Genomic DNA, 21,603 nt, shown 5'->3' with positions numbered 1-21,603 from the left:
CACGCGGACGATGTCGCGGGCATAGCATTCTCGTGCCTGACCTACTGCTAAAAAATGCTGCTATAAAAACTATAAAAACTAAGAACAAATAATGGTTTAGTCATTATTAAATGTGTTTAAATATTTAATAAACGGTTCACAACTTGGTTGGTTTTTTTATAAACACATAGGTACTAGTATTTGACAACTACTGATCAGCCTAATGACGGTATAAAATGAAATCTTTTCTCACATACAGCAAGACTAGATGAATCTCGTGATTTCACCAGTATCAATTATCATTCAAAACATGATATCTTAAGTAGTAAAACATTCTTAGATCGAACATATACAACATTGCTATTTAAAAAAAAACGAATAAAAATTTGCTTTGTTATTTCTAAATATATTTCTTAAAATTAAAAATAAATAAAGGCATTTACATTAAAGTCATTTAATTTTATCTCCATGCAAATTATCCTCTACTAATATATTCGTAACTTAATTCAAAGTTGAAACAGATGATCTTATTTATCATTGAGAAGATAGCCGAAGTCGGTCACGTCGAGGCCACCGATCGGTGTACACAGGCGCAGTTGTCAAACTCGTAACGTCAATAGCCATCAATAATAACACTTTGACCACTGTTTTGGCGAGTGACCAGAACTGCGGCCAAGATAAACGAACCGTGAATGATAACTTGCTAAGTGTTCGGTGCTTCGTCATTTCGGAGTTATGTTTACTATTGCACTATTGTACCTCACATATACATTGATATTTATGACATTACTGAAGAGTTTGTTTGCTTAGAGTAATCAGCGACAGAGCTTTAGATTTAATTGGAATAGCCTACAAATGTATTAGAATACTATGCAAATGTTTTAGATTAAACGTGGTTTTGGTAACTCTATTGTGGGTAGGTGCACAATTTTTTGTACACAGTAAGAAGACTTATTTTATTATTTTATATCTATTATATTATCTATTACATATATTATTATATTAACCTACACAGAAACTGTAAAACAAATACTTTCTTTCGACTTTATTTCTAAATATTATCGCCCACGCGATTGATTAACGAAATTGTTTTTTAACTATAATCTATTAGCGTTAAGAAAATAGTTAATCATTGCTATCTTAGCGTATTTAATTTTAGTAAATTATAATGCTATGTTCAAAGTGAAGAGTCGAAATAAGTAATTCAGACAAATCAAGGAAGCATCACTAAGCTGAGTGATAGCGATGAGTCTATTTTCTTAACGTAAATAGACTATCGTGATTATTGTATGAGTCTATGTAGTGTGTACAGATATGCAGTGTGTTCGGAAGCCATAGTGAACGATGTCTTACCCGCAATCTAACGGACAATAGACCTTCCACCTTTTCCACTGAAGTAAAGCAATTGTTTTCACATCAGACACAGCACAATGACGCCTAAATCGGCACATTGTTTGCTTCTGAAAGGTTTTGTATCCGCAAAAAAAAAGAAAACAAATTAAGATTTAGAAATGAAATAAATGTAAAGTAAGTGTAGAAAGTAACTGTTTTTTAAAACGCGTACTAAAGATTTACGTATTAAATTTATATATAAAATATGTTTAATATACCGTTTGTGTTTGTTCCTAAGGCAGGCAACTTGATGACTATATTTTATTATATTAGTTATGTCCTTATATAAATATCACACGATAACTGCGGAAACAGGGCCTCCACAAAAGAAATTAATAATAAGAGTTTAAAGTAAAAAAAAAAAAAAAAAAATTACAATGATTATATCAATTATTTCATGTATTCTGAATTTAACAAGGAAAATCACTTTCATAAAAATAAGGTTTTTTTCCTATAACAGTGTGATAATTTAATTTTTGTTTATTCGTCAGTTTCGCAAATTACTGGTATAAACCTGCCTTATTGTTATTAAAAAAAGCAATCTTCGTTTATCCTTATAATTTGATTTAGAAATAGTACAATACTAGCAATTTAAATATATTTACTTTCGAATTTGGAAGATTCTTGTAAACGGTTACTAAATTTTACAATTTATTAAATATATAATTGTGATTCGGCAAAAGTAAAGGATAATATTTAAGATGGTTTATCGTAAAAAAGTACTCATAAAAAAATATTCGATATATAAAGTTTGTTGAAGTCGACAAACTACATTGATAACATTATAAGGGTTTTGAAAAATCTATGTAAAAATATAATATGAATTTATGATTGTTATACTTTAGTTTTCTTAAAAAAAAAGAATCGTTCAAATATATTCTTTAGTTTTTTTTCCCTATATACTTACCAAAAGAAATTGTACTTTTACTGGTAGCCAATGCACAGAGTAAATGAAAATAGTAATGCAGCGTGAAATTTGATGTGGGTTTTCCTTATCATGACGAGAAAAGGGAGGCTTCTATTAGGTCGTTTGGTCAATTCTTGTTATGTCTTTTGTGAAAAGTATATTTAGCCACCGTGTTTTGTTATACCACTGAGGTAGTAAGCGTACGGTCACTTGACAGAAAGCGGTTACCGTAGAATTTCCTGCTGTGTTCCACTTCAATAGCATAAAGTATCAATTCTTACTGAAACTAAGTATAACCGTTACATATTTTTTTTGTAAATGAAAAAAAAATTCGAAAAACATTAACATGAAATGAAACCGTTGTTGGGATATCCTTTTAAGTAAGAGATTTCCTTGTATCAGGATGACCAGATGGTTAGATTTACTACAACAAAAAGACAAAAAAATAATAATAAGAACATGTAAAGTGTAGTTACTAAATTAATACAGAGTTAAATATATTTTATTTAAACCAGTAAGTATATAATATATATTTATTATATTATAGTTGTTTCTAAAGTATGCAGAATTTATACTTATTAAAAAGCCATTAATAATAAAAGCTATGTTAAGTGTAAAAAATATCGTTACAAGTATTTTGGTAGCAAGAAGCCGTTTTTCACATAAGAACTACCTACGTACATACGATTTTCCCATACGCCTTTATAAATTGTTAGCACTTAAGCACAATCAGTCACGGCAATCTGAAGCGAGATAGTTAGCGTACCGACGCTATCTCATGCGAATATACTGCGAATATTATTCTCACCGCAGCCTACTTTCCGTCTGATAATAAAGCGCTGCAGTTGAAAATAACGACTACCATATGTAATTTTGAACAGCACCGTAACAGCGCTCGGTGGCGCAAACGTATGAGTGTTTGCGGCCAAGTGGGTGCCCCGGTTTCAAATTGCGTGTTATGGACTAGAGTAAACCTGATGAGGGGTTTACTTGAAATCTATAGCTTTATTTATTGACGTCATTTATGGGGATATCGATGGCACTTCAAAGACAGAAACGGTGAACCGTAATATGGTATGGAGCCAGTAGCCATGGGAAAAATAAACAATCACACAATACAACTCGTAAATGAGAAAATCGTTATTAACAGGAAGATATCGGTCAGCATTTATTAAAGATACGGATTATTATTTTAGCGGACTGCGGAAGCAGGGTTATGTTTTTATAGTAGATCATATGTATGTTTATTTGTGTCTATATTTCAAACATCTATTTATATTAAACAACTTTTGGCCCTATACATCGTACGCAATTAACTTGACCTCGTTATGACTCACCTACATTACAGTAACTTAAAGGTAACACACTTGTTTAGAATTATAACTCCACGTCTAGACGGTGTACTAAAATTAAACCTACAACAGATTTTAAGACTCCTAAGACCACAACTGTGAATTTTGGATTCGATTTCGTGCAATTAATTTTATTTAAAAGTGTAAAAAATTCTTAGCTTCTATAACTCTCTGGTTTCCAATAACAGGTAAGTGAGCTAACAATTTGTGTAGAGCACTGCTGAATTAATACTTTAATTTATTTAAAATATTTGTACCTTTTTTGTTACTTTATTTATTTATTTATTAATACTTTATTGCACATTACATTAAAGAATTGTACAAAAGATGGGCTTAAAGCTAAAAGCATTCTCTACCAGCCAACCTTAGGACGTACAAGAGCGGACGTTTGTAGGTGTGCAAAATTGATTTTTAGGAAAATTCACATTACGAGAAAAAAAAAAGAAAAAAAGGAAGGAAAAATAAGATAACGTTAATGACAATCGTAATATTAAGTATTTTTAATATGAAGTCTATAAACGTTGTATATTAAGAATAGAGTTTGTTTAATTTAATTCTATTCAAAGTTACATAAAATAAAACAATGTAAAACAAAAGCAATCAGATTTGTTTTCAATTTATTATATCATTAAATAAGTATTAAGTACATACCTTTGACGTACAAAGAAGTTGGCTTCGAGAACTCCGTGCCGATGGCGTTCTCAGCGACACACTCGAACTTGCCTTGATCTTCCTCTTCGCTTTTAACAATTTGCAATGTACCTGAAATAACTTTATTCATTTAATCATCTAATAACAATTAAATAAGTTACCGACAGTTAAATATTTTAAGTGAGTTTGAGACATTATTTTCTTTTATGACTCTATCACGACGATCTTTATGACTCTATGACGACGCGTTGGCGCAGCGGTCATATCACTGGCTGTTGTGCTGGCGGTCGCGGGTTTGATTCCCGCTCACGACAGACATTTGTATCGGCCATATAGATGTTTGTCGTGGTCTGGGCGTTGTGCTTGTGTATTGTGTTTTCGGACCCCCGACACAAGAGAAAATCCGTTGAGTGTGAAGTGTTTATTTAGTTATCTGGTAGAATCCCTAATTAAAATATCTGATCTAAAGACAATCTGTTTTCTAATTTTTTTTGGTCAATATATCAAAATGAATATAAATGTAAATGGAAGTCAATGAATTATAGAGCGTTTAAGCAATTTTTATAATACATAATTGTCGTCAAATTCCATCATCTCAAGGTGTTACAAAAACTGTTTACAAACATTTAACGACACGTTCTAGTTTTGTCAGTTTAGCGAATTAAATTCCCGTAAACTAAACCGTCTCGTTTCCGAAGTTCGGTCACATCCGCGGATCCCGAGTTCGTAATTGAATAAAGGTACGTGTACAGAGACGATTTAGTATGCACTTATCGAGAGCACAACTAGCCAACTAGATGAAACAGGGTGTCAAAGGGATAAAAAGTTGCAAGTTCGTAAAAAAAACGTACGGTCAATTCTAAGCTCTGAATATTGCATGTTGTGATTACCTTTAAAAAGAAATACAATTAAACTTCTTTTGATCAATTGTGTAAAATAATTCTTTTGTTATTATTGTTGTAATTTCTGTTGGTAATCCTAATAAATAAATAAATAAATAAAAAATAAAAATAAGGAAATTTCATTACATGTTTGGTGTTTGTACTCGATCTTCTAGCTAAAGTGCAAGATTCTTAAATTCTTTTTCTCAGTATTTTTTTCTGGTTATAACTGAGTTAAGTTAAATTAATGTATCATAGGCGTATTTTGGTGTGTATTAAGGTTGGTTTTATGTAAAAAACAAAATTAATGAGAAAGTGACTAGCGTTTGTGAGTTATAAACCAGTTTTATTAACGGCCTTGTAAACTAACTGCATTTGTGTAACATGTTTTAGACTACAACTTTTCTTTGTAAAGTTTTCAACTCCGAAAGGAGTCGGCGACTAAAATAATACAGAACATATTCGACAGTTATCGAGCGATTTCAATAGAGTTCTCCAAAATATGGTGGAATTTAAGTTTCCTAGTAAGGAACGAAAATATTTTGAAATACATGTTGTATTGTATTTTATTACGGCGAATTCTGAGCTCGCGTGACTATTTTCTGACTGAACTATTTAATGCTAACGATAATTTAGACATTTTACGATTTCCGAATATGAGTAGATTTAGCATTAATTTTGTTCTTTAGCTAAAATTTAACCGTAACTAGCCCCACGGGCTATAATTTGTTTAATTATTTCTCTGAGAGATAGAAAAACTGTGCGTGACAAATATTGTGTAATTTCATATTATATAAATATCCTTAGAACTGTATACCATTATGGGTATTTTTTATTACAATGGCTACCAAGAGCGAATGTAGCTCTAAAAGGTACTCCATAGTTTACCCATAGTCCCAGTGATGAGAAATAATGTTACCTCGGGGCACAGACTTGCAAGAAGAAAAAAACTAAGGCAGTAAATATGTTATCCATACATCCAACATTTACATGATAAAATACATACATAAATAAATACTAATACACATATAAACAGTACAATTGATGTAATGGTAATGAGATTTTTTTGGTAATTTTGTTTGTCATCTTTACTATTCCATTTTATAAATATACATCCAGGAAATATTTTTTTTCTTGTTAACCATAATTTTTAATTACAAACTCATTGCCTTGGTACAATGGTCTGTAGTCTAAACAAATTTTTATTTAAATATTATAGAAAATTTGATTCGGTTAAAAGTTATTGTTTTTGAAAATACATTAGTTGAAAAAAAAAACGATAATTAGTACTGCAGTCATTTGACATACGCTATACATATCTACGTAGTATGTTAACTACTTTCAGTAAACAATTACGCATTTTAAAAAATAATTTACCTACGGAATTTCCGATTTTAAAATATATTGTAAAATAGATAGTAAAATCAGTCGCATCGCAAGCTGCATAGTGAGTGAGCGTGTCGTTGAATAGAAAATAATAATTAAATAACATAATACCGGTTATTTAAAGTAAACAACACCTGTGTGTCGGGTCCGGGAGTTGCTATTTACATTATGAAGCTTATGTTCAATGGAGGATAACTCATTTTCGGATAGCAGTGTAATGCAGCTATGTGACTATGTTGACGAAGTTGAGAATGTAGACGTATTAGCAATAAATGAAGAATATACACAACGGGTGAATTTAAATAGTAATATTGAAAGTAATACGAATAAACGTGTACGATTAGAGGAGATGGAGAATAATGATGAAGAATGGATACAAGTTTCAAATAGTAGGGCGAAAAGAAGATTGATCGAAGATATACAATTAAGTGTTACATGCAAAGACAAGTTACCGAAACAATTTGCTTTGGCCAAACTATTAAAAGCGCAAAGTATTTCTGGCATTATGAAAATTAAATATATCAACGCATATAAAATTCTAGTAACTTTTAACTCGGAAGATTCAGCAAATAAGTTTTTGAATTGCGACGGACTTAGAAGTATGGGTTGGAAGAGTCAAAAAACATGGGAGGTGGGGACGTCTTATGGGATAGTTAAAGACATCGACTTAGATTTATCGGAGGAAAATCTGATGGAATATTTACGAAGTGATATCGAAATTGTATCAGTTAAGAGGCTTAGTCGTAGAAGTGGTAACGAGTGGACGCCTAGTGAATCTATCAGGGTTGGGTTTAAAGGCTCTTCTTTACCTTCACACATATTTATATTGGATTTGAGAATTAAAGTTGAACCTTTCATATTTCCGGTCACTCAATGCTCCAACTGTTGGAGATATGGACATACAAAAACCTTATGCCCATCTAATAAAACTATATGCCCAAAGTGCAGTGGCCACCATGAAAATTGCGAAGTTACTACATTCAAATGCGTCAACTGTGGTGAGAATCATTTGGCCCTGTCAAAATCGTGTCAAAAATATAAAAAAGAAAAAAGAATCAGAGAGCTCATGTCTGAATTTAATGTTACGTATAGAAAGGCGTTGTTACTATATGTGCCTCCTACTCCTCAACGAATCTCAACGAATGATAACCCTAGTGCTAATTTAGAAATAGTTAATGTAAGTGAACCTTCGATTTCTTCGCGACCTACTTTTGCTGAAGCAGTGATATCGGGCCCTCTTACGAAAAAAAAAGAGATTCCCAAAAAAAGGGCGGCAAAAATAAATACTAAGAAGCATACTGGACAAGATTTAATAGAAGAAGTCACGCTTATGGAAGTTTCTCAGGATACGAACACAGAAGAAGAGGTAGAAGGTTCTCACTCTTCAGAATCAGACGAAGAAACTCATCACGAACCTGAAACTGAAGAGCGCCCAGTGTCTTTGGTTGAGCTCATCCAGAAAATTCGTAAGATTTTTATTTTAAAGAAATTGAGTGTTTTCTCTAAAATTAAAGTCTTTACAAGTTATAGTGGACTGGGTTATGACATTTGTTTCAAAAAGTGTGTCAAATTTATCAGACTTTTTCAAAAATATTTCTTTATTTATAAATGGATAGTAGTTTTGTAAAACAATTAAATTTAAATATAGTTCAGTGGAATGCACGTAGTATTAGACCTAAGTTACTGTCTTTTAAGAATTTGCTGATCCAAGAGAGGATTCATGTTGCAGCTGTTACAGAGACATGGTTGGACTCAGAATACAGATTTAATATTAGGGATTATAATATATATAGACTAGATAGAAATGTTGCATACGGAGGTGTGGCTCTAATAGTACATAAATCTATCTCTTCACAAATTGTTAATTTTCAATATAACCATATAGGCATGGAAATTATTTGGATTAAAGTGTCTAATTGCGACCAGTTGGAAAATATTATAGGAATTTATTGTCCCCATGAAATCAGTACGGCGCAGGCTGACTGGGATATCTTATTCAATCTTTCAACAACGAAAACAATTATTTTAGGCGACTTCAACGGTCATCATACAACTTGGTCTCACAAGACTGACAATCGTGGTCTTCAAATCGTTAATTCATTTTTAGATTCTAATTTCGTTGTTTTAAATGATGGTTCTCCCACAAGGTTTCAACTGGTTGAAGGTATCTTAAGAGAGTCGTCTCCAGACATAACTTTCGTGTCTTCGGATATTTCGCTACACTTTGACTGGCAGGTTTTAAGTGAATCACTAGGAAGTGACCATTTATTTATTAAAATTATTACTAGTATATTTGTAATTACTAATCATCGTAAAAAAAGAAACTTTAAATCAGCAAATTGGCAGTTCTATTCTTTATATTTAGAAAAAGCATTCACTGACCTCATTTTACCAAATGATATTCAGACTGCTTACGATGTTTTTATTAATTTAATCAATGAAGCAGCAGATTTGTTTATTCCTTTTGTAAAAATTTGTCAAAAACCTGAAAGCAAGTTTACTCCAAAACCTTACTGGAATGCAAAATTATCTAAAGCTGTTGCTATTCGTAGACTTTATCTTAGTATTTTCAGGCGTAATCCCACTCCAGATAACCTAAATAAGTTCTTAGACGCTGTTAGGGAATCACAAAGGCTCATAAGACACGCAGAGAGGAACGGATGGTCAAGCTTCTGCAATTCGGTTAGTGAAAATACTTCTGCTAATCAGATGTGGAGTAAGATGAAGTGGATGAAAGGGCGGAAACAATCTTCCCTAACCATTGATAAAGTCAAAGCCAATAGTCTCCTATGCAAGCTATGTCCTGATTTTGTTTCTCCGTCGAAACCTGTCTTCCGGTCTACTAATCCTTCTTTAGAAATTCCCATTACGATTTTTGAATTAAGCAATTGCATGAAATCAAAAGATACAGCTCCCGGAGAAGACGAAAATTCATTTTCTATGTTAAAACATCTTCCTGAAAATGCAAAATTATTCATGTTTAAATTATTCAATAGCATCTTAGATTCTGGTATTGTACCTTCTCAATGGAGACAAATACGTGTTATTCCAATCTCAAAACCGGGACGTGATCCCCAATCCGACACGGCTTTTCGTCCAATTTCATTAATATCATGTATTTGCAAAATATTCCATATTTTATTAAAGAATAGAATTGAGTGGTTTTTAGAAAAAAATCATTTACTTTCAGACAATACTTTTGGATTCAGAAAGTCTAGGTCATGCTTGGATAGTCTGGTCCGTTTAGTCTCTATAATTCAAATTGGGTTTGCAACAGGATATTCGACTATAGGATGTTTTGTGGATATAGACAATGCCTACAATAATGTTGACCTCTTGTTTTTGGTGGAGACAATGGATCGTCTTCAGATCGGTACACAAATATGTTTGTACATTTGGAACTTTCTCATTGAAAGACGTATTCAGATTATTGCTGATAATACAAACTTTGTTAGGACTTGCAGTCGTGGCCTTGCACAAGGCGACCCACTGTCACCGCTTTTGTTTAATATAGCCACTATTGATATATGCAAACGAATCAAGTCAGCAATGATTATGCAATACGCGGATGACTTTGTTTTATTTAGCTCAGGAAACGATATTTTACAAGCTTCGACCAACTTACAGTCTGACTTGGACTTATTATGTAATCTTTTGTCCGATATTGGTTTGAATCTGTCTCCATCCAAGAGCAAGGTTTGTATTTTTAAAAAACGACCATTTAGGGGTACGGTTGAACTTAAAGTAAGCAATATAATTCTGGATACAGTGGAGAGCGTTAAGTATTTAGGGTTGTGGCTTGACCGTTCTCTTAGATGGGGTAAACATGTGAGCGAGACTAAAGATAAATGCATAAAATTTTTAAATATATGTAAAGTTTTGGCTGGTTCAGGTTGGGGAATACATCCTAAGCACCTTCGTAGAATATATATTTCAATCATCCGCAGTCGTATGGATTATGCTAGCTTTTTATATAATGATAGTGCCCAGTTACACGTAAGAAAACTTGACTGCATTCAAAATCAAGCTATGCGTATAATAGGTGGATTTATCAAAAGCACTCCTATCCATGTCATGGAAAGTGAGCTTTCATTACAGCCATTATGTCTTCGTAGAGAGTATTTGGGCCATAAGTTTTATCTTAAAAATAAATCTTTTAAAATAAATTCAATTGTTACATTACTAAATCATTTAAACGATTCAATGGCATCTATTCGTTGGAACAGAAAGAAAAAACCCTTACTGGTCTCCATTCATAATTATCTCAAAAATACCTCTATTAACATCAGTTCACAGTTGGAAATGTTTTCTTTAAACATATGGATAACCGGAATTAATTTACAGAATTTTATAAAATCAAATATTAAAGATATCCATAATCCTAAACGTACTTTCTCTAATTTACAATTAAATTCATTTTACCGTAAGATGTCTTCAGAGAGTTACAATGGGTTCTATAAGGTTTTTACGGATGGGTCCAAAGATAGTTACGGAGGTGGGGCGGCGTTTTACGATTCTCAAATTAATTTTAAAGCCAAATTCCAAATTAACCATGATCTGTCTATAATGCACATAGAATTAATAGCTATAGCAGAGGCCTTGTCTTATATCAAATCTGTCAATGGGAATAATTTCGTCATATTTACAGATGCTAAAAGCGCATTGCAACATTTAGCTCGGTGTACCTCGACTTTTCGAGGAATCCCTGTAGCTTACGATATAATAAAATTAATTTCGGAACTAAACACCTCCACTAAATCTGTATATCTTCAATGGATCCCTTCGCATTGTGGTATTGTTGAAAATGAAATTGTTGATGAGTTTGCAAAACAAGCATGTACAGAAGGCGTTGTAGTCAATACTAAACCTTTTTATAGCGAATGTTTATTTACCTCTAAAAATCGTTGTTTGGAATTGTGGAAGGAATATTTTGATGAAAGGTCTACCAAAAAGGGTATTTGGTACAAAACCATACAGCCTGAACCGATGAGTTCTCCTTGGATCAGCAATAGTTTAAGCAGATTAGATATAGTAATAGCCTTAAGAATGCGCTCCGGACACATCCCATTGAACAAGTTTGCTTATTTGATGAATAAAACTAATACTCCGAATTGTGAGGAGTGTGATAAAATTGAAGACGTTTATCATATTGTTATGGAATGTATCCGGAATGAACCATTACGAAATGAAATATTTATGTCTCATAATATTATAAGAGAAGTCGGTGGAATAAACTGCGTCTTGGCATTCCCTTTATCCAAGGAGGCCAGGGCTCTGTATAAACTGGTTAGATTGGGTTTGAGAGTGAGATGAGCGATCATCTTCTCTCAAGACCAGTTTCTAGTTTAAGAAGACGTATAGAGTGTCATAGTCGCTTTTTGTGACCAAGCTCTTTAAAATAAAGATTAAAAAAAAAATAGTAAAATCCCAGGAAACTAAACCGGATATCCTTAACCGGGTATTTGTCGATAATACAACCGGATAAAAATGCTTTATTCTTATTTTCTATTTACTAACAGCCTTTTTAAATATGTTCGTACTAAAAAAAATTGAAATCGTTTTATAAAAACAGTGAATTAATTATTTACTTTTAGTAAAGCGTTTTAGGGAATTATGTCGCTAGCCGACAGAACTTCAGCGAATTAAAATAATAAATTAAATACATTTAAAATTAAACTAATTTGAATCTCTATTATTAGTTTAAGCAAATGATGCACTAATCATTATAAGCTACTGTTCATTACAGCCTATACAGTCCACTGCTGGACATAGGCCTCCACAAGTTTACGCCAAAAATAACGTGAACTCATGTGTTTTGCCCATAGTCACCACGCTGGGCAGGCGGGTTGGTGACCGCAGTACTGGCTTTGTCGCACCGAAGACGCTGCTGCCCGTCTTCGGCCTGTGTATTTCAAAGCCAGCAGTTGGATGGTTATCCCGCCATCGGTCGGCTTCTTAAGTTCCAAGGTGGTTGTGGAACCTTGTTATCCCTTAGTCGCCTCTTACGACACCCACGGGAAGAAAGGGGGTGGCTAAATTCTTTAGTGCCGTAGCCACACAGCACTGTTGGAAAGCTACATCTTCCTTTCTTTGTCTTTTTACTTTATAAAAGATTAAGTACTATTTCAATAATGTTACGGGAAGCTTAATCTCTAGATGATACAAGTAAAACCAACGAATTAATAGTCAGTTGTCTAATTAAGTCATCTCTTGACGTCTGAATTAAGATCGCTTTAGAAGATAAATCAGTTCACGCAATTATCATTTATACTGTTCATTAGAAGTTACTGCGTCTCATAAGTGTCCCCGTGAGATCAGCGTTACCACTTAATCAACCACGTTGGCGTAAAGTAAACCAACCTCACCTCCTGTCTCTACTAAGAGCTAGATTAGGCCGGCCTCCGTGATAAAGCATCTTCGACCATCTACGCGTGAGCCCTCGATATTCTACTGTCTTCATGTTTTCGTGTACAGTTTATTTATCCAGAGAGAACTTACTAGGGTCGGGGTGGACTGGCTGGGTATAATACCGGTACGACCCGGCTATTTCGTTGGAAGTTTATGAATAGCACTTATTTTTCTTTTAATTATACCCCCAGCTGTCTGTTGACGCATTTCGTCGTGAGCTGTATCTGTAGGTATTTACTTGAAGAGCATTTCTACTTTTTCTTTTTTTTAATATAAATATTAATAAACATATTCTATTTATAAATCTTTATTACGTAATAGAATTCAATTAATAAAATATTGCAAATTATATTTTACTCGATTTCAAATTTTATACCTCCAAATAAAAACTATATTATTGATTTTATAAGTACGAAACGTAAATAATCTCTCGTTCGATTAAAAATTCCACAGTACATTAACCACATAGAATTTAATAATGTTGCTAATAGCGTCTCAATTTATAGTTATAGCTATAAAAGGCAAGGAAAGCAAACTGTAGCTGCGGCCGGCAGTACATTACATATATTACTGTCATACGATGCGTTATTGTTGTGTATACAATTTAATTAAATGTTCCCGTATCTCTAATGCATACATATGTGTAAGATGGTGGTTATTGCGTTTGTGTACTGTTACAACTTCTTGTTCTCAATATTGTAAATAGTTTTTTTTTAAGTAAATAGGTATATAATTTTATATTTTCAGTTTAAAATGTTTAGATGAGATATAACACTTTTTTGTTTATTGAAGTAAAGCCTTTTACCCATGTTTGACTTAGGGAGTAAGCTGGTGAGTGCGTGATTGAGCGTTACGTAATGTATGACCGGGCAAGGCGAACGAAGCAAGAGGGTACAGATAGATGGCATTATTTTTTTCGTTCATTTACCATTTGATATGGTATTAATCTTTTTCTTAGACAAGTAAGCCTTTTTTGTGCCTATTTAGACAGTCGATCTGAAGGAGTATCAAAACTCCTGTCGTGCGTCGGAGCTGACACACACACTTTTTTTTCTAAATTTATTATTTGCTTAATTGTTAAAGGAATTTAATCACACAGACTTATGTTTTAATAAAAACGATCAACAAAAAAAAAAGATTAAGGCAAAAAGCCTTTTTTGTCAGTTTTTTTATATATAACATATTGTAAATAGAATTATTTCCGAAAATTCTACTCAAAGATAATTACATAAATAAGAGATAAAATCATATTTAATGCTTCTAAATAAATACACTTCAGCACGTTAATATTTGTGTTTATTCAAATACGTAACATCATGAGCCGGGAATGAATTATGAGACTAAATTAATTAGCTAATGTAAAAGCTAAGTATGCTTAGAAACGCAGTTTCTGATTATCCTCATTTCCTCGTAAATGGACTAATATTTTCCATGTGAAGTTTTATACACTATCTCATCCCGTATTAATATTGTGAAGGTGTTGTAAAAATATGGCAGTCCCTAGGCGCGAGAGAATAAATTTAGGTTCGCCGTCTACCGGTATGAAGTACGATAGCTAATTATTATTTAAATTTTCTCTTTTACTCTAAATGTCCGTAATAAAATATGTTTTATAGAAGTTTATTAATACGTTAGTATACTTATATAATTCAACAGCTGTATTTTATTTTTTAAACAGTAAGTTTTAATTTATTCTTATAAACGTTTAAGATCTTGCTATACTATACTATAAATCGTAAAGTTTTAGTACGATGTCACCTCTAGACGCTGGAAGAAAAATTTATGCGTATCAATCCTCAGCGGGGGATGATGAATTGAAAAGTAATGCGCGAATAATATGACTACCCCTGAATATTATATGTTCTATAACACGAGAAGTGGAGGAGAAAAAGATTTTCGTAAGAGAATGTCGCTTTGTTTTATTTGAATAGTTCAAGAGCGATTTCACTATACTTACACACATATCTTGGTTCAGGCGTGTGTGACGTGAAATATTAAAAATATATTACATGTTCGACAACATATTTATGGGGGGTTATAGTATGTGTTTCAAATGGTTCTATATAAAGACGTGTTTAGGATTTTAATGATTGGTTAAAAATTCTATTGTATTTTGTAATGATAAAATTAATGCCATGGACTGTACCTGTTGCGCTGGCGGTTGCGGGATCGATCCCTGCACATGACAAACATTTTTATTGGCCATGCAGGTGTTTGCCGTAGTCTGGTTGTTTGTGCAGTCCTTGTGGGTCTCCCTACCGTGCCTCGGAAAGCATTTAAGCCGTCGGTCCCGGTTGTTATCATGTACACCTGATAGCGATCGTTACTCATAGTAGGGAATATATCCGCCAACCCGCAGTGGAGCAGCGTGGTGGATTAAGCTCTGATCCTTCAAGATGAAGCGTAATGATAAAAATTGAGTTTATAATCTCAATAAAAATGGTTTGAAAAGAAATCATGGCAATCGATGCAATAATTTTCATTATCTTGACTGTGTCACTACATATTTAACCAGTAAGCTCAGTGTCGTCTATGAAATAATGAAAAATATAAAAAATATAAAATAATGAAAGAGTTAGTCGACCAATTAAACAGCTCTTTAAACCGTTTGGTTGGAACTTAATATTTCAACATAGTCGGAATGCTATGTTTTATTCATATTACAGAAAACTACTACAGCAAAAGAAAAAACTCGAGAAAAAATCTTCACATCTATTTTAATACCTCAAGAAAACATTGCAAGACTGATGTAAAAACCTGGCTCGCGGTTAAAATATACGGAATAATACATATTCTTAACATATTATAAAAGCAGAATAAACTATGTTGTGTTTCCTCAAATAAAACTTGGTGAAACATTTTTAATAAGTTTAAATATTTATTTTTTCATTTTATCTTCAAGATGAAATAGTGATTTAGTGATGTTCTTGTTTTTACTTTTTATTATGTAGGTTTAGCTTAGGACATCTTTTAAATTACTAATAAGGCTTACTGGCTAAGCCGCAAAGCCCAAAGCCTCACAGGTTAGGCTAAGCTAAAATATATTCCTAAATAATAATACTTACATATTTAAACACCTTTATATACATATATACTCAATGTTTCTACTAATATATTATAAAACATCAACTAAGTAAAAGACATAACACTGAAGAAAATATTCATAAAAGAATCGGATCATACACTTGACTTAAACACATTGTGGGTATATTTACAAATGAACAGATTTAACGAATTATTTTCAGAATTTAAATTTCAACTCAACGAAAATAATTTTATAGTACTAGACGATCATAAAACTATTTATTTAAAGATAGTACAGTCATTTCAAGTGTTGAAAAGAAGGCGAGCCAATGGTAAATCCATTGGCTCAGTTTGTTTGTGGGTCGAGAGCACTCCGCGTCCGAGCTGCCATGTCAAAAAAACCTGCCTACGTTTTACATAACGAAATGAAAAACAATATTTTTTTCTACCTTTACAGTGGTCACGAGTTAATGAACGGTCCGTGATTTAAATAGAAGTACTTATAATAATGATAGTAAATAAACGAAGGACGAGACTGCAGATAACGACAAACATATCTGAATTATACGAACATTGTTCATGAGCAGGGACCAAAACTCGTGACCACTAGCGTAATAATAATCAATAGCGAAGAACACTACAAATTTCTCCTCAAAACATACATAATTTTATTATTTACAAAAGATGGTTATTTATGAGAAGTATGTGAGAAAAGTATATAATAACTAATAAATATATCTTAATTTCTGTTCTTGTTTAAATTATATTAAAAATCGTTTAAATTGGTCCAGAATTACTTCTGATAAAATTATTACCTCACGTGTTTGTACCACAAGTCTTATAAATTACCTAATCGAATCAATGTCTATGTTAAATGTTGTCATATAGAGACAGTTAACAAATTTTCTGGTTGATTAGATTTTAAACTGACGAGGTACCAAATACAACAGTAATATATACATACAAGAAAATTCGGTACGAATAAGTTCCTACCGGAAGTCCGTTTCACCGGAATCAACTTCAATAATTCGTCTTGAAAAGCAAGTCGTAATCACCTTAGCCGGTGGACGGAACACGGCGAATGTGACAAATAGTCGAATCGTGAAAGCCATTTGGGCATTTACTATAAATAAAATACAGGGCATTGCGGCGTGCTTTTTATTTTAGTTTCGTACGTTTCGTGGCTTACGGTAATCCCCGGATCCCTCCACGTAGTCGCCGCTGTTTTATTTGATTACCGGGAAGGCCTCAGGGGCGCCACTCGCGATTTGGACCCTCCCTGACATGTTTGCGATCATGACTCTCATTTTTTTCGCGTGAAATTGTCATCCTTCTTTTTTGACTTGGCGTTTTTGACGCGCTACTCGGAGTTGCGTAAATTGTTAAGTATTTGACTGTTACGCAATGAAACACTTACGACAATAATTTTTCTTTTTTATATTTATAACAAATTTAGTTACCGCAATTTATTTAAAAAACTAGCTGTTTTATACTTTTACAGATATAATTTAATACGTATTTCTTTTTCGTAAAATCGTAAAACGTCATTTTCGTGAAGTACAATATTGTATAAACAAAAAGATAAGAACACATAAAAGTATCATTACAAAATCTTACTTCAATATTACGGAATAAAAAACAGCAGTGAGCAAACTCAAATATTCGAGATAGGCAACGTTTCGTCTATAAACAACGCTGGAACCCCGAGAGAGACTTTATCAACTCGACGAGGCGATATAATAAACACGGTACAGATGTTATAAGGCCTGGCTACTAAGTGACACGGTAATTAAATCAAAATGCCCCATTCACCAAGCACCAAGTCGACCCTTATAGTGTGTCACTTGTAAAGTTTACAAAGACTTAGAAAAACGACATCATCTGGAAGCGGCAAGGGGCGTGGTTCGGCGAGGACATACGATCTCAATCAAGTCGGACCACGCCCATGCCACTGTTATTGTTGTACGAGTTAAGACCCGCTTTTTGCTAGAACAACAGTCGACCATACCGTCTCATTCAAACTTGGAGGGACTCGGCATTTGTATGCAAATGAATTGTAATCTCGCTCCGTAGGCCGCAATCACGACCACCTAGCTTTGGGTGTGTAGGTATAACGGCAATCTCAGCCTGGATATGATTATGAAGAATTGTTTTTAATATAAATTTAAAGAAAATGTCATGTATGATTTAGTCAATTATATTAATTACTATAAGGATATATTATATTCATTTATATATTAAATACGAGTATGTTAAGGCGTGTATAACTAAGACCAAAGAGAATTATTATTACTAACATTACTAATATATATAAGACGTTAAAGAAATAAAAATACTTAAGCGAATTAAATAAAACATTTTTTGTGTTATTATATATAGAATAAATTCAACGACATAATATCACTATAAGATTATTATTTTATAGATACATTAAGATAATATTGTTTATGACATGTTAAGCTGTACAATAAAACATAATTAAAATTAAAGAAAAATATTATGTCCGAAGAGATAATTTTGTATCGAATACAGATATAAATAACAAAAATATATGTAAGAAAAAAACTAATATTACCATTTCCATTGAGCGAACATCCGTGAAAATCAGTCCTACTCAAGTATAGTTGTTAATTTTGCTATGTGAAAGATCGTAAAACCAGCCTGTCTTTGTTACGCATATAATTTACACACGGCTCGCAATAACAGATGATAAAATAATAATTCCCTATAAAAGTTATGGCGGTTGTGTTCCTACAAGGGTCTGTGCTAGAGCTTTGTCGTTATGTCTTTAATTTAATAGCTGTTCGACCTTATAGCTTTTGTATTGTTAAATTGAAATACGTAGCTTATTGTATTTCATTCTTCTTTTTATGTATTATTAATTAGAGAGAAAAAATATCTTTTTATTCTCATAGTGTCACTTGAAAAAAGCAAAATAACGTCGTAGCGTGGTTTAATTACTCGATGCAAGGAATAAAGAAACCTGTCGTATACCGACCAAATGATAATTGACCCAGAATACGTCAGCTCGGTTTCATACTGTAAATACACGATACAGCCTTAAGCTTTTAGGCTACCTTACCTTAATATTGGGTAAATTCGTCTCTCTTCCCTGTTTAATCCGAAAGCAATATTCGTTTTAATGAAATAACAGACGGCACCTGATCGTGGTTTGTCTAAGAAATGACATGAACGATTTGTCAATCTTTCTAATTTATTGATAAGATTCACAATTTATCCAATTTAAGACATCGTTCGTTTCAAATCTATCTTTTATCGTCTCGGGATTCCAGACTAATAGGCCGTAACGTGAATTCTTCAATCTAATACGATTCATTTATAAAGTGTCTATGAAATATTGGGGACCGAAGAAATAATCCACTCGAATAAATTAAAATTAATGAGATTAAAAGAGCCCAAGGCGATTCTGTGGGCCTGCTCTAACTGAATTTAAATTACTTTTACCTCTTGTGAAGTGCATAATAGTATTAAAATTAAATTTATCAACGTTCCGACGAATATGGGGCGGATTTTCGACGCTTCAGTTCGAGCTTTGCTTAAATTATTTAAAAGTCTCCGGTAAATAAATATTTATCGTTAACTGCAAAACAGACGTGAATACGGTATTCGACAGTTTTTTAGTTTAATTTAAGCGAAAGGGAACGAACTGTTTTCATTGATGGTTCAACGAAAAGAGGGAACTTCAGTGTACTATTTGGTTTAGCGTTAACTATATTGCTTTCAGCAAACTCCAAACACTACGGATCGTTTGAAACGTACTAAGAAATTGAAACGGAATGACATTTTCGCCGCGAAATTGATATAATTAATATTTCGTCGTCTTCGTCTCGCTCGCGAGCACAGAAGTAGACGAACTTTTATTAGGAGTTGAAAATTAAATTTGTCCCGACGGTATTTTTTGTACCTCATTTCACTAATTAAATGTAATTAATTGATGGCGTTGATCAAACAAGGTGACGAAGTCAAATTTTAATAAGGAAAATTTTAAAAAGATATAATATTTTAGTCAACTAGGTCCGGGTCGATACGTTAAGAATGAGTCTCCTTCATCAGAGGAAAGTCATTGCAGTAGTTATGAAGGCAATTTTTGAAGACGTTTTATCAAAGATAAGTATGAAGGAGATTCATTAAGGGACAGTTAGAGACGTTACTTTAACAAGTTGAATACACAACTAAGTTAATAATAAATAAATAAATGTTGGTTTTTAAAGCAATCTGTGACGAAAGGATAACGGTTTAACTTTGTTTTGGGTATAGGAATACCCCACATTAAAAAATAATTCGTTCTTAGTTTTTTCTAAAGTTCATTCAACTACTTACCATGCATCTTATCGTTTAGTAACGCGTATCTAGGGTTGGATGCAACGTCCAACGGCAGAGAGTTCCATAGCCAACGGATACGGGGTGTAGGGTTGCCACTGGCCTGGCACGGCAGCGTGGCAGTGTGGCCGACTTCTACCACCATGGTGGAAGATGGCGGCGCGATGGTGGGGAAGCCTGGCGGTACCTTGTCAGCTGTAAAGAGATATAACTGTTAGTGAATTGTGGTAGTTTTTTTATTAATTTGGGGATCTCTTAATTATGTCGAATGAATAAAAGAGGTTCTGAATTTACTTTTGTAGAGCACATTTTTTCGATAATTTTGCATATGAGTAGATGTTTATCGATTGAGATAAAATCGTAAACCCTCGACAGGATACAACCCTGTCACTAATCCGACACCACACAACACAAAAAAATACACCATTTACATCTTGATCGTTAAATGTAACGCCTACTTCATTAATTTAAAATCACATTTTAATATAAACCTTCAAACTCAAAACAATGGATTTTCAGAAAGAGATTTCCGAGATTCTGGTTCTAGTTACGAATTGCGGAAATATCTTCCCAAATCTTAAAACGTAGTAAAATGAAAATAGTGAAATGTTAATTCCCCAAATGAAATTCCGCCCTCGGCCGAACTGAACGAAATTTGATTAAGCAACAAAACTGACATTATTTCCTTTGTTTCAGCTGGTTATGTTTTATATTGGACATCGGATTTCGTGAGGCGGGCGAAGACTTGAAATGTTACGACTTAGTATTGAAGTGATTTCATTGAGCTGTGAAATTAAGTTTTTGGAATCTTTAGCACTGTACAATTTAAGTCCGTAACAGATAAATGCAATAATATTGAGAAATATTTGTAATAATGACACAATTCTTTTATTTAATAATTTACTAAGTATTTTGGAATAAATACTGAATAAAATTAAATAAAAGGTTTATTGTCATCTCTTACTTGTCATCTTTTACATTATTGTACTCTCAGTCATCTTAACTTTGAGTTTCTTCGAAAATATACTTTAAAGTTATGTGTATAAGGTTTACTACTACTTTAGGGGAAAGTTTGTAATGCAGTAATAACGCGTTGGCCTAGCTATTATCATTGGCTGTCATTAACATTACGAGTCATGTACATTGTACAACGAACAGTACATATACCTCATATATATATATACTTCTGTAATAATAAACAAAAGAGTAGGTATTATATGTATATGCGTGTGTGTGTCAAAAACACGGTAGTGTGTGTAATTTTTTTTTTTATTGATTTAAT

At 32.9% G+C, this 21,603-nt stretch overlaps 1 protein-coding gene across 1 annotated transcript in view; it reads right to left on the bottom strand.

Moving 5' to 3' along the window:
* Window positions 1–21,603, bottom strand: part of LOC123659849 (tyrosine-protein phosphatase Lar) — a 122,754-nt gene that overhangs the window by 35,785 nt on the left and 65,366 nt on the right. Inside the window, exons 5-6 of the mRNA XM_045595015.1 lie at window positions 20,322–20,516; window positions 4,282–4,392 (exon numbers count right to left, since the gene is read on the bottom strand). Coding sequence (XP_045450971.1) covers window positions 4,282–4,392; window positions 20,322–20,516 — 306 coding nt within the window. The remainder of the gene's footprint in view (window positions 1–4,281; window positions 4,393–20,321; window positions 20,517–21,603) is intronic.

Source organism: Melitaea cinxia, chromosome 14, assembly GCF_905220565.1.
Source record: "Melitaea cinxia chromosome 14, ilMelCinx1.1, whole genome shotgun sequence".
Taxonomy (NCBI): domain Eukaryota; kingdom Metazoa; phylum Arthropoda; class Insecta; order Lepidoptera; family Nymphalidae; genus Melitaea; species Melitaea cinxia.
Note: the sequence above shows the minus strand (reverse complement) of the source record. Positions and strands in the feature narration are given on the sequence as shown.